The following is a 12,721-nucleotide window of genomic DNA, read 5'->3' on the forward strand; positions in this document are numbered from 1 at the left end:
ACTGTAGCTGCTTGCAAAAATAAGCCACAGCCAGCACCGGTGGGTCACGCCTGTAATCCCAGCTACTCAGGAGGCTGAGATCTAAGGATGGGGACTTGAAGCCAGACTGGACAGAAAAGTCCCCACGAGACTCATCTCCAATCAACCACTCAAGTGGTAGAGCGCTGGCCTTGCGCCCAGGCCCTGAGTTCAAACCCCACACTGACCAAATAATGATGATGATGATGATGATGAGCCACAAAGCACACGCCAGTGAATTGGCTGCATTTCTTCTTTTATTGCCCGTCCAGCCTCCGGGGTCCTGGAGTCCCCCAGGCCCCAGCCCGAGTCCCCGGGGTGGGGTTGGAGCTCACGGTGAGCCCCTGCGCCCGCCAGGCCCGCGGCTCCCGGGCGCCGCCAGCCGCTTCCCGTAGCGCAGGCCGAAGGAGTTCCAGTTGTAGGCCGCCAGGTCCTTCTCCCGCGGCACCGGCACCGCGCCCCGGGGTGCAGGGCTCGGCCGGCCGTGTGGGGCGCAAGGGCCGGGCCGCCGGGGTCCCGCGGAGCCCTGGCCCGGCGGGCACAGGGAGGCCTCCCGGGGGCTCAGCGCAGGCCGGGCCGGCTTGGCCTCTGCGCACCCCAGGCCCTGCTCCCAGGGGCTCAGGGGGCCCGGCCCGTGGCCTAGGACAGAGAGAGCACGGGGAGGTGAGGCCAGGGTCTGGGCTGGGGGCAAGGGTCGGGGCTCCGGCTTGTCCCTCTGAGAGGGGGTGACTCCATCCCCACCATCCTTCCAGGATGGGTGTTTGGGTCATTTGCTTTGATTTCGAACCATTTCCAGAATCATCCGAAAGAGCCTTGGTATTAAAACGACTTCCTTTTAGGAAGCAAACAGATTGGGATTTGGAAATCAAGGAAACCCACAGCGTTTAGCGAATGCACGGCTGGGGCCCTCTTCTGGCCCCATGCTTTGGCCTCTTGGCTCAGTCTCAGCATCTGGCCTCACCCCTTTGGGACTGGGAGCGCTGCTGGAGACCGGAGGGCCAGGCTCCACCATCACGTTGCGTCCCAAATGCTTGAAGCTTGCACACAGTAGGGCCTCAACAAATGCTTCTTCAATATATAAACACAAATGAAAAAGTTGGACTAACAAGAAAGTGGAGGCTGGGTGCGGCAGTCCTAGATAGGAGGCTGAGATCTGAAGATCCTGGTTGGAAGCTAGCAGGGGCAGGTAGGTCCACGAATCACTTACCTCCGATTAACCAGCAAAAAAAAGCGGAGCTGTGGCTCAAGTGGTAGAGCACTAACGTTGAGCAAAATAAATAAATAAATAAAGGGACAGTGCCGAGGGCCTGAATTCAAGTCCCAGGACAGACACATATACACACCAAAAAAAAAAAAAAAGTGTAACCAAGGCTAATGTGCTCTCCCATAACGGTGCTGCAGCCTGGCCCCTGATAAGGATTGGCACCCACAAATAAGCTGTATTAGGGCTCAGTGAAGACCAGAAAATATCTAGGTCACCTTAACTGGCTCACCTCCCCTGCTACCCCAAGTGTAATTTCTCCCCTTGGTTCTGACGGCTAACGAGGCTAATTCGGAAGGCACTTGACATGAAAGGCTCATTAAGTTCACTATACTTGTTGGCAGGAAAATAGGCTAGCTCCGAGTCGACAGTGAGTCCAGCCAGTTGTGTGCAAAAGGTGAGTGGGAATGAGGCCTGGTGTGTGAGTGGGTGTGTGCTGGGGGTGGAGGGCCTTGGGCAGGCTCTTGGCTGCCATGGCTTGCTCTGGGGAAGAGAAGTATGGTAGGTCATGGCCCAGACTTCACAGTCTCCAGTCTCCACCCACCTTGCCCAGAGCCTGGCTGGGATTGGAGGATCCCAGTGACATCACTCAACAGCAGCAGGACCATCCCTGGGCTACTGTTAGACCATTGGCCAGTGCTGGGTTATTCCCTGAGCAGCCCCTTTACCCCAGAAAGAAAGCACCAAGCAAAGAACACAGCAAGGGCGTGGGGGCGGGGCACAGGGGTGTCTGCTCTCAGGTATTTTATGGGCATGTGTGCAGAGGATATCTTGACTTCCAGAGAGGTTAAGTACAGGTTCTAGACTGCCCAGAACGCTGATGAAGGAGGGTTCAAACCCTCACTGGGGCTGAAGGATCCACACTGTTGTGAACTCATGCTGCTCAGCACCTGTGTTCTCGGGGTGCTGTGGCCCCTGCTGTGATTCTGTGGTATGTGGCTGGGTGACTTGGGGGCGGTCTCTGGACCTGTCTGGGCTTCTGTTTTGCCACTGAGCAGTTCCCCAGAGAATCTTTAAGATTGGCAGGCATCAAGTACTCTCCTTTGTGTTTAGGGGGTCTTCCCCCCCACCCCCGCCCCATGTTCCATATCTGAGGTAGCAGGTAACAATAACTTGCATGCTGGGTGCCAGTGGCTCACGCCTGTAATCCTAACTACTCAGGAGGCTGAGACCTAGGGATCACAGTTTGAAGCCAGCCCAGGCAGGAAAGTCCAAGAGACTCTTATTTCCAATTAGCCATCAAAAAGACAAAAGTAGAGCTATGACTCAAGAGGTAGAATGCTAGCCTTGAGCAAAAGAAGCTCAGGGACAGCACTCAGATGCTAACTTCAAGCTGCAGGACTGGCACACGCACACAAAAATAAATAGCTTGCATGAAAAATTGCCTTCCAACATCTGCACAGACGGCTGGTGCAGAGAATGTAGTGTATAGAACTTTGGTGGTACCCGAGCATAGGTCAGGTTCTTTTTTTTTTTTTTTTTGTCGGTCATGGGACTTGAACTCTGGGCCTGGGCGCTGTCCCTCAGCTCTTCAGCTCAAGGTGAGCGCTCTACCACTTGAGCCACAGCGCCACTTCCGGTTTTCTGGTGGTTTATTGGAGATAGGAGTCTCATGGTCTCTCCTGCCCGGGCTGGCTTTGAACCGCAATCCTCAGATCTCAGCCTCCTGAGTAGCTAGGATTACAGGCTTGAGCCACCAGCACCTGGCTTAGGTCAGGTTCTTGATGTGCATGACAGTGGTGAGCTGTCCCTCCTTTCCCTCTCCCTCCCCCACTCCATATGCTGTGCACGTGCAAGTGTCAGTCTAAGGTGCCAATCAAGCGTAATGCTAAACTCCTCTCAGCAGGCTAGCTACAGCTGAGAAACAGGGCAAAACTCATTCTGTAACCTCTCACCTGCCCCTTCCCCCACCTGGACAATGCGTACCTAGAGTTCTAGGATTCTCCACAGGGGCCACCTTTGCCAGCGGCTCCCCGAAGGAGGTGGCACAGAGGAAAAGCAGGAGCTTCCAAGGAAACTGGGAGCTCATCCTGGTGCGAAGCAGGTCCTAAAAGTTCCCTGAGACAGAGACAGAGAGAACGAGAGAACAAGAACTAGGTCAGGCACAGAATCTGGGCTGGATGCAGGGGCCAGAGCCCAGTGCAAAAGGGAGAGCGTGGAAGGGAGGAGCAAGCTCTTGTCTAGGAGGGGTGAGCTTGCAAAAATACAACAGGGAAACAGGAGCAAGATCACGGGCACCGTGTACTCAGTGTAGAATTGATGCTAGGGGAAGCTCTTCAGGAGGGCTTCCTGGAAGAGGTGAAGACAGTAGTCATAAGAATGAAGGGATGGAGGGAGGGAGGGAAGGTAGGAAGGAGAGGAAGGGAGGGAAGGCCCTACTTTAGTAGAAGGGACAGAATTCCCAGGTTGGAGAAGGTCAGGATTCGTTGCAGGTTTTCTTGAAGAGGCTGCTGGAGAGAGAGGGATGAATGCTCTGTGTGGTGTGAGTGAAGGTCAAACATTTTCCTTGGAGCCTGAGCACAGGCCCAGCTTTCCTTGTTCTGCATCAAATCGCAGCTGTCTGTCCTCTCTCCTCCTTAGAATGTGCCTTCCAGAATCCAGCTCTTTCCTTCCTGTGATAACAGAAACTTAATTCCTTATCTTTTCTAGGAAAAAAAAAAAAGGAAGACAGAGACAATCATCTTGCTCTCTCAGAGCCTTGAAGACTGTCATTAAATCGTCTTATTGCCTGTAGGTCAGGGACAAGAAGAGCCTTTCCCTGACTTAGCAGGTCAGTTGTCTCTAGTCTACCCCCTGTGAGTGGGGGACAGGGACCGAGCTGGCTTCATCGTCTTGTTGTTGGAATGGGAACCATGTGCCCTGACCCTACGCCCGTTCCCTCCATCTTCTCCTGCTCCCTTGCTCTCCCCCACCCGCCTTCTCCCACACTTAAACCCAATTTCTCTTCAAAAGAGTCATCAGGTATTTGGAGATTGCCCAATAATTGTCCACGATTAAAGTCGGTCTTGGAGAGCAGGAGTGCTGCAGGTTCCCCGCCCCTCCCCAGACCTCACTGGCCAGACCGCAAACTGAGGGAAAGCTCAGGTCTTGTTTTGCAGATGACTCAGGGTATTTGATTCTGTGACACCCCGAAACCCTGACCTTGTCTGTAGCTGACTTAAGGCGAGGTACAGGAATGGAGTAGAGGCAGGGTTCATTCACTGGACTAGAACAGGCTCTGGGCGCCTGGGCACCAGGGTGCTTTGGCAGTCCTCTCCAGAGCATCACCTGGATGCTGTGCCGTGGCACCTGGGTGCTAGCCAGGGCTGGGCTGCCCCACTCCCCCCTCCCTCCCCCCTTGGAGGAGCTGTGGGCCTCTTCCTGGAGCCATCCAAGCCAGGCAGAAGGCTCGGGCTGCCACTCTGGGCAGGGGGAGGTGGTGAGGGGCGTGGCACGCTGGGTAGCTGCAGTGCTCACCTGGCTCTCCTGGCCTCCACTCCATGCTGGCCAGCACTTCTGCACTCCTCCTATGCAGTGTGCATCACACACACACACACACACACACACACGTATGCAGACATCCCGCTCTACATACAACACACACTATATACACACCACACACACCATAACTACACATGCTGCACACACCACACCACATACCACATGTGCACGTACCTACTCAGGAGCCTGACATCTGAGATCATGACTCCGAGCCAGCCCAAGTAGGAAAGTCCATGAGACTCTTCTCTCCAATTAACCGGCCAAAAGCCAGAAGTGGAGCTGTGGCCCAAGTGGCAGAGCCCTGGCCTTGAGTGAAAAAACTAAGGGACTGAACCCAGGCCCTGAGTTCAAGTCCCAGCACCAACACACACACATACACACATACACACTCATGCTCACGCATGCACACACACATGCACACACATACACAAAAGAACACAGAAAGCTTTTGAAGTAGAGCTGCTTCCTTTTGTGGCCCTGTTGGTCCCAAGAGTCGGAGGGGTTCCCCAGATCTCTCCGAAAGCTTCTGATGCCTCAAACCCCAGCCAGCTTTTCCCCGTTGCATTTATTTTCTCCACAAGCCAGGAGAATCCTTGGAGTCCTCCATTCATAAACACAACCAAGCCCGCGTGGTCACCCTGCATCCCAGACGAACCCGGCCAGCCCGGAAGCGACCCCAGCTTCCCTACCTGGATGCTTAGGTCAGTGCTGGACGAAGTCAATGCTGGCTGCCAGAGCCCCTTGGGGCAGGGCAGGCCCCTCCCCAAGTGTGGATGCCCGGCACACTCACCTTGGCCCAGGCCTGTCAGAAATGCTGGGGTGAACACAAAGGGGAGGGCGCCGGCTCCTGGGCTCCTCACCGTCCCCCGTCACAGCTCCTTTTATAAGACCGGGGTGACGTCTCCCGGAATGAGCCCACCTCTGCCCCTCACCCAGACCCTCCTCAAGAGCTCCACGCCCCGCCTCTGTCTGAGGGCTCTTGTGCCTGGGGCCAGCCTCCCCCTCTTCCAGAAGCCCGCCAAGGCTGGCCTTCTCTTCCCCACACATTCTCTCCAGCCTCCTCCACCCTCTCCCACCCTGACCCACTCAGCCCGTGACCTGTTCAGCACAGTGGAGGGGGCGGCCTCAGGGTGTGTGTGTGTGTGTGTGTGTGTGTGTGTGTGTGTGTGTGCGCATGCACTAGGGCACGTGCCCATGGGTGCTCGTGAAATGTGTTCCCTTTCAAACAAGAGTCACAAGTGGTCAGGAAGAGGAGCTGGAGGAGGAGAGGGAAGGGCACAGTTTGACCCAGGAGCTCAGAGAAAACTAGGTCAGTTCAGGCCTCCCACGAGAAGGCAGCTCCTGGGCTGCGGTCTGGGATCTGGGAGACAAAGCACGGTGGTGGGGCCTTTGCTTTTCCTTTCGAAACTTCTGTCCTCCCACAGCTACTGGCCATTTGTTCAGGCCTTTGAGACAAATATGACATGACACGATCAGATGGGAACGATAGTTACGTAAGCCGCTGCTGGGGAAGAATTAAATGGCAGCTGTAGAAGCTGGATACCTGGGCAGCGCCAGGGACAGAGAAGTAACTTCCAGTGCCAACATGCTGCTTTGGATTGCTTGGGTCCAGCATCTTGAGGGCCAAGACCGGTCTCCCCTACCTGTACCTTAGGCTTGTGCTGCATCATTGGGCACATGCGGAGAATCACAATCAATGTTCATGGAACTCGGCTTGCAATAACTTTAGTCTCTTTTCTTTTTAAATTGTGTTGGTAGTGGGGCTTGAACTCAGCTAAATGCTGTCTTTTAGCTTTTTCGCTCAAGGTTGGTGCTCTGCTGCTTGAGCCACAGTTCCACTTCTGTTTTTTTTTTTTTTTCCTGCTGGTTAATTGAAGGTAAGAGTTTCATGGACATTTCCTGCCCAGGCTGGCTTTGAACCTTGATCCTCAGACTTCAGCCTCCTGAGTAGTTAGGATTACAGGTGGGAGCCACTGGTCTCTTTCTTGAGCCTATAATGGTGCTTGTTCCTCTTGGACAAAGGGCTCTTTAGGACCAGGCTCTTTCCTCTCTCAGGCTGGGCTTTCCAAACGTTGGGGCGGGGGAGAGAGGGGGGAGAGAGAGAAAGAGAGAGGGAGAGGAAGAGAGAGAGAGACAGAGAAAGACAGAGACAGAGAGAGACCATGGTTCTGCTCCAGACAGGAGTTGCCCCATCACAAGCTGATGGTGGAGATGCACTTCCTGCTACTCTATAGAGAGGAGTCTCCATCCTGTCCAATGCTTATGTGATGAATACCTCAACATATTGTCTCACTCAATAAGTGCATCATCATCATCATTTAAATTTTTTTTTTATTTTGGTCAGCTGTGGGGCTTGAACTCAGGGCCTGGGTGCTGTCCCTGAGCTCTTTTATTCAAGGCTAGTGCTCTACTACTGTAAGCCACAGCGCCACTTCCAGTTTTCTGGTGGTTCATTGGAAATAAGAGTATCATGGACTTTCCTGTTTGGGCTGGTTTTGAACCGTGATCCTTAGATGACAGTCTCCTGAGTAGCTAGGATTACAGGCGTGAGCCATCAGGGCCTGGCAAAAGTGTGTTATTTAACCCTGGTGTGGCGGCTCCAGTGAGGAGTACAGGCTAGACCTAACTGCTTCGGTGATTCTGCTGTGGGGAAAGGCGCTGCAGGTACCCCTGAAACTGAGGATGAACTTCCTGGACCGTAGACAATGACTGCGATCTCAGACATGCTCACCGTTTAGGGGACTTAATCTTCACGTTCCTCCCATAAGTCCAGGGTGAGGGTGTGATTCCAGCCCCCACCGGATCTCCACAGAGCCAGGATTCATGCTCCCACAGCCCCCGCAGTCTCGAGTCCTTGGTCTGAGGTCATCCTTCCTCCTGGACTTGGTGGGAACGGAGTACTGACGAGGAGTGAGTCAGCGCTGGTGGGCGGGCAGGGGCGGGCAGGGGCGGGCGCCCGTCCGGAGCGGCCCTCACTTTCCTTCTAGCTTCCTCCTCCACCCAAGCTTCGAGTTCAAGGAGCTCATCTCTGAGGTTCAGACCATGGAGCTGGTGCCTTGAAACCTCTGGAACAGCTGTGGAAGCCACGAACCATTACTCCAGACAAAGCACGGGGGATGCTCTCGAGAGCCAGCCTATTACAGGGCTGGCCTTGATAGCAGCTGCGCAGACAGAGGGGGTGGGGGGAAGGGGGGTGCCTGGCTGGAAGACACAGAAGGGTGCTGCTGGCGGGGGAGGGGGACCTGGGCAGCTCTGGGAGCTCATGTTCTGTCAGGGGCTTCAGAGACAGGGAAGAGAGTCAGGGCTGGGGACCAGGGCAAGCTCTGCCACCTGCCTTTCCTGCTGTCACTGACTGTCACACATTCTCTCCATGCCGAGGACCCAGACTTAACAGCTTCCAGAAACCTCAGGAACTTTCTGACTGGGCTATCTGGAATTTCGGAGTCTTTATTTTCTTTTTCTTCTTTCCTTTCTTTCTTTCTTTCTGAGCTTCTTTTTGCCCAAGGCTAGTGCTCTACCACTTGAGCCACAGCACCACTTCCAGCTTTTTCTGTGTATGTGATGCTGAGGAATGGAACCCAGGGCTTCGTGCATGCTGGGCAAGCACTCTACCGCCGAGCCACCTTCCCTTCCTGTTCTAACAGGGAGCTCCTGCTTTGCCCACCTCTCCATTCACACCTTAGCACACCTGCATCTGTGCCCTGGCCCCCGCAGCTCTTGTCCATGGAGAAAAGGAGCAGGCTTATCCTGGTGCCCGTGGCTCTCATCTGTAATCCTCGCTACTCAGCAGGCTGAGATCTGAGGATTGCTATTCAAAGCCAGCTAGGCTGGAAGGTCTGTGAGACTCTTCTTTCCAAAAAGCTGGAAGTGAAGCTGTGGCTCAAGTGGAAGAGTACCAGCCTTGAGTGGAAAAGCTAAGAGACTGTGCCCAGGCCCAGAGTTCAAGCCTGAGAGGCACACACACACACACACACCACACACACACACACACACACACACACCTCGGAGCAGGAAGGGGAAGAGGGGTGGGGGTTTCTAAGAGGAGATGGGGAGCCCCACTTCTGGTCCTGGTGCCCCCCCCCCGCCCCAGCCACCCCTAACCCCATGATCTACTACTTACTGCACTCAGGAAGGGGATGTTGGTAGTGTTGCCCAGGAAGCCAAAAGCCACAGGGAAGAAGCCCCTAGCAGGAGAGGGAAGGAAAGGGGTCAGTGTGGTCCAGGAGGGAGGGGGAAAGGCTGAGGCCCCCCCAAAGGCTCAGATACTGTCTCTCAGGGTCTTTGGGCATTTGGGGTACACTTGGCTCTGCAGCTGTAGTTTGGAAAGGCAGCATAGTGATGTGTGAAGAAGCAAAGGCCCTGGGGCCAGCGTGTTCACATCTTGACCTCACTGCTTACTGGTGCTATACATGTGGGCAAATTCCTTCCCTTCTCCGAAGCTCAGTTTCCAGGCATAAACCATGCTTCAGAATATTGGGAACTACATCGTAGGGCCTTGCTCAAAGCCATGCCCGGGAGACATTTATCTTTCTGACTTGCTCATCTCATGGTTAGTATTGTTCAGCCTGATCGGCTGTGGAGCACCAGGGTGGCCGGGCGCTGGGCACTGGCAGCAGTGGAGGCCATGCTGGCGGTGGCACTGCCTTGGGCTCCATGCCTCCTGGTAGAAGGCATCTTTGCCTTTGTGTCCCATTCTTGTCAAATACTCTGGCAAGGCTGACCCGGGCCGTGTGTGACGCTTTCTAGGCCTGGAGGCAGGAAGGCTGCTGAGTCTCCTGGACAGGTGCAGAGATGAGATTTGAATTCTGGAAAGATCCACTGTGTCTGTCCTGGGCCTCCCTCCAGGGTTATGCGATGTGTACTCACTTGAAGAGACTGAAGAACCCATAGGTTTCCAGGAGCATGCCCAGAAGCGGCCAGCGCAGGAGCACAATGGCCACACCCCCCAGGAAGAAGCTGGTCCCCCGGAGTTTGTGCCTCTGGAAGAAGAAGGAAAATGTCCTCCTCAGGCCGATGATGAGGGAGAGGCCGGTCAGGAACAGCAGCTGTGGACAGGGAAAAGGGCGTGAGGGCCACGTGTCCCCCACCCTCCCCTCTCCCTGGGAGTCTTGGGATGGGGCCGGAGCTGCCCAAGGACAAGGCCTGTTTGCCCAGGACACAGTAGAGATGGGGAAATGGGACAGAATCCGAGGTGGAGAGGGACGAGGAGAACGGGAAGCCTTCAGCTTCATTTCTCCTGGGGAGACGGGAGGCAGAGTTTGAGCCTCTCCATTTATGGAGGTGGAGATGAGGCCGGGGGTAGGGACCGGGGGGAGGGGGATGGAGTTTAGGGAGCCACAGGGAACTCCAGAGGCTTCCCCACCTCCCACTGCACAGCTCTGTCTCCTTCTAGCCACTTAAGGGGACTCAAGCTCCCATCAAATGTAACTCTGGCTCTCTTCTAGAATGTTCCATGCTCTCCCTTCCAGACACCTCCAAGAGCTTTATCCACCTCCACACCTATTTCCTTTCCAAACATCCTTTCATCCTCTCTTCCTCAGCTCCGTGTGTGTGTGTGTGTGTGTGTGTGTGTGTGTGTGTGTGTGTTGTTTTCTTTTTTTTTTTTTGTGGGTATATGGGGCTTGAACTCTGGGCCTGGGCGCTGTCCCTCAGCTCTTCAGCTCAAGGCGAGCGCTCGACCACTTGAGCCACAGCTCCACTTCTGGTTTTCTGGTGGTTCATTGGAGATAAGAGTCTCATGGACTTTCCTGCCCCACGATGCTCAGCTCTCAGCCTCCTTAGCAGCTAGGATTACAGGCGTGAGGCCCCAGCGCCCGGCTCAGCTCCTTGCTTTATAGTGAGTGTGTTTGTCTTGCTCTGGTTTTAGCACAGCCCCTGCAGGTCCATGCGCTCTCCCCATTCCTGGGATTCAGGCGATGGAATCATCATGGCACCCCAGACCTTGGCGCGACCTTCAGGTTGTCATGCCCATGGGTTCTGCCCTCCATCCCCTGCCACCCCGGCCTAGATGCTGGGACTGAGATGGTGGAGCGTCGGATTCATCATGGAGCCCCCGCCCCTCACCAGAACTTGGCCCGATAGCTTCTTCGCACCCACCGGCTGTGGGTGATCTGAGTGGACGTGGGGTTGGTCCTCTGGGGCCAGCGAGCTCAGGAAGGCGGGACAGGGGAGGCACCCAGGGCTGAGGGGGGAGGGGACTCACATTTCCAAAAGCCAGGAGCACCGAGTCAAAGTACAGGAGAATTCCAAAGAGGATGAAGAAGATGCCGAAGCCGGTGATGCCCACACCGATCTCTGCAACGCGCAAGGAGCTTGTGGTGGGAGCCAACTCAGGGAGCACATGGACACCCTGAAACTTTCCCCGTCACCTGTGCTGCTGCGGCTGGGGGGCCGGGGCCGGGGAGGACGGTCACGGGGTGCGCTGAGCGCAGGGGAGCTGTGCGGCTCACCTCCACGTACTCCGGCGCCCATCCGCGGCAGACAGCCACAGCCACGACCCGGGTTGGATTCCTGGCTGAATCATCTACCTACCTACCTACCTACCTACCCACCTACCTACCTACCCACCTACCTACCTACCTACCATCTATCTGTCTACCTACCTACCTACCATCTGTCTGTCTGTCTACCTACCTACCTACCTACCATCTGTCTGTCTACCTACCTATCTACCTACCTACCTACCATCTGTCTGTCTGTCTACCTACCTACCTATCATCTGTCTGTCTGTCTACCTACCTACTTACCTACCTATCATTTACTTACCTACCTACCTACCATCTGTCTGTCTGTCTACCTACCTACCTTACCTATCATCTACCTACCTATCTACCTACCTACCTATCATCTATTTACCTACCTACCTACCTATTATCTATCTACCTACCTACTTATCATCTATCTACCTATCATCTATCAACCTACTTACCTATTATCTATCTATCTACCTATCTATCTCTATCTATCTATCTTGTCATCTTGTACAGCCGAGAGCTGTGGGGCGTCCACATTGCTGCAAAATGCACTGCTGCAGAAAACCAATGAGCTAGATGCTGGTGGCTCACGCCTGTAATCCTAACTACTCAGGGAGGCTGAGATCTGAGGAGTGCAGTTCAAAGCCAGCCCAGGCAGGAAATTCCATAAGACTTATCTCCAATAAAGGACTAGAAAACTGGAAGTGGTGCTGTGGCTCAAGTGGTAGAGCGCTCGCCTTGAGCTGAAGAGCTGAGGGACAGCGCCCAGGCCCAGAGTTCAAGCCCCATGACTGACAAAGAAAAAAAGGACAGAAGGGAGAAAGAAAATGAAAGAAAGAGAAAGAACAAAGAAAGAAAGACAAAAAGAGAGTCCTGGTGACCTGACCCAAGCTGGCCAGCGCGGCTTCTGGGGGTCTGTCCCCTTCAGCATCTCCTCACAGTGTCCTTTCTCCTCAAAGCACCCTGCCCCCAGCTTGCAGGTGCTGACCCCACTCGTTACTAGGAACATGGCAGACATGACTCTCCAGCCTGGGAACCTCCATCCCTCCAGCCTGCCCGGCTCCCCGGGCCTCCCCTCCCCTTTCCTGCGGCCACTGCCTTGGGAGCCCATCACGCCTCTGCTGCGCCCCTCTGACTTCAGCCCCCTGGAGCCAGACCACACTGGCAGTGCCTCTCCCCAGCTAGCCCCGTGCTAGGCGCAGCAGTGAAGGCTGCTGGAGCGACTGGTCTGGACGAGGGCGACACTGGACACACAGCGCGCTCTTCCAGGAGAGGCATCTCTGGTCTCACTCCTCCCCTCGCACAGAGCGGAGGCCCCGCCCACCCCTGCCAGTGGAAGCCAGTGCCCAAGCCCACCCCTGCCAGTGGAAGCCAGTGCGTGACCATTTCTTGCACTGATATTTGTTATAAAATCAAACAACAATTTAATTTTTTTTTTTTTGGTCTGGTCGTGGGGCCTGAACTCTGGGCCTGGGCGCTGTCCCTCAGC

The 12,721-nt window shown here is 55.0% G+C and overlaps 2 protein-coding genes across 3 annotated transcripts in view; both read right to left on the reverse strand.

Moving 5' to 3' along the window:
- Positions 1 to 349: 349 nt before the first annotated feature.
- Positions 350 to 3,308, reverse strand: Kiss1 (KiSS-1 metastasis-suppressor). Its single transcript, XM_013017320.1, has 2 exons — positions 3,206 to 3,308; positions 350 to 657 (listed from the first exon to the last, which is right to left on the reverse strand). Exons 1-2 carry the CDS (start codon positions 3,306 to 3,308, stop codon positions 350 to 352), a joined length of 411 nt encoding a protein of 136 aa, XP_012872774.1.
- Positions 3,309 to 7,257: 3,949 nt separating this feature from the next.
- Positions 7,258 to 12,721, reverse strand: part of Golt1a (golgi transport 1A) — a 9,279-nt gene continuing 3,815 nt past the window's right edge. Inside the window, exons 2-5 of one of the 2 annotated variants that reach the window (XM_013017388.1) lie at positions 10,962 to 11,053; positions 9,626 to 9,738; positions 8,880 to 8,943; positions 7,258 to 7,833 (exon numbers count right to left, since the gene is read on the reverse strand). In XM_013017388.1, coding sequence (XP_012872842.1) covers positions 7,795 to 7,833; positions 8,880 to 8,943; positions 9,626 to 9,738; positions 10,962 to 11,053 — 308 coding nt within the window. In that variant the 3' untranslated portion in view covers positions 7,258 to 7,794. Of the gene's footprint in view, positions 7,834 to 8,879; positions 8,944 to 9,625; positions 9,805 to 10,961; positions 11,054 to 12,721 lie in introns of both variants that reach the window. The other variant, XM_013017387.1, reaches the window with a different exon arrangement.

This window comes from Dipodomys ordii, unplaced genomic scaffold, assembly GCF_000151885.1.
Source record: "Dipodomys ordii isolate 6190 unplaced genomic scaffold, Dord_2.0 Scaffold35, whole genome shotgun sequence".
Lineage (NCBI taxonomy): Eukaryota > Metazoa > Chordata > Mammalia > Rodentia > Heteromyidae > Dipodomys > Dipodomys ordii.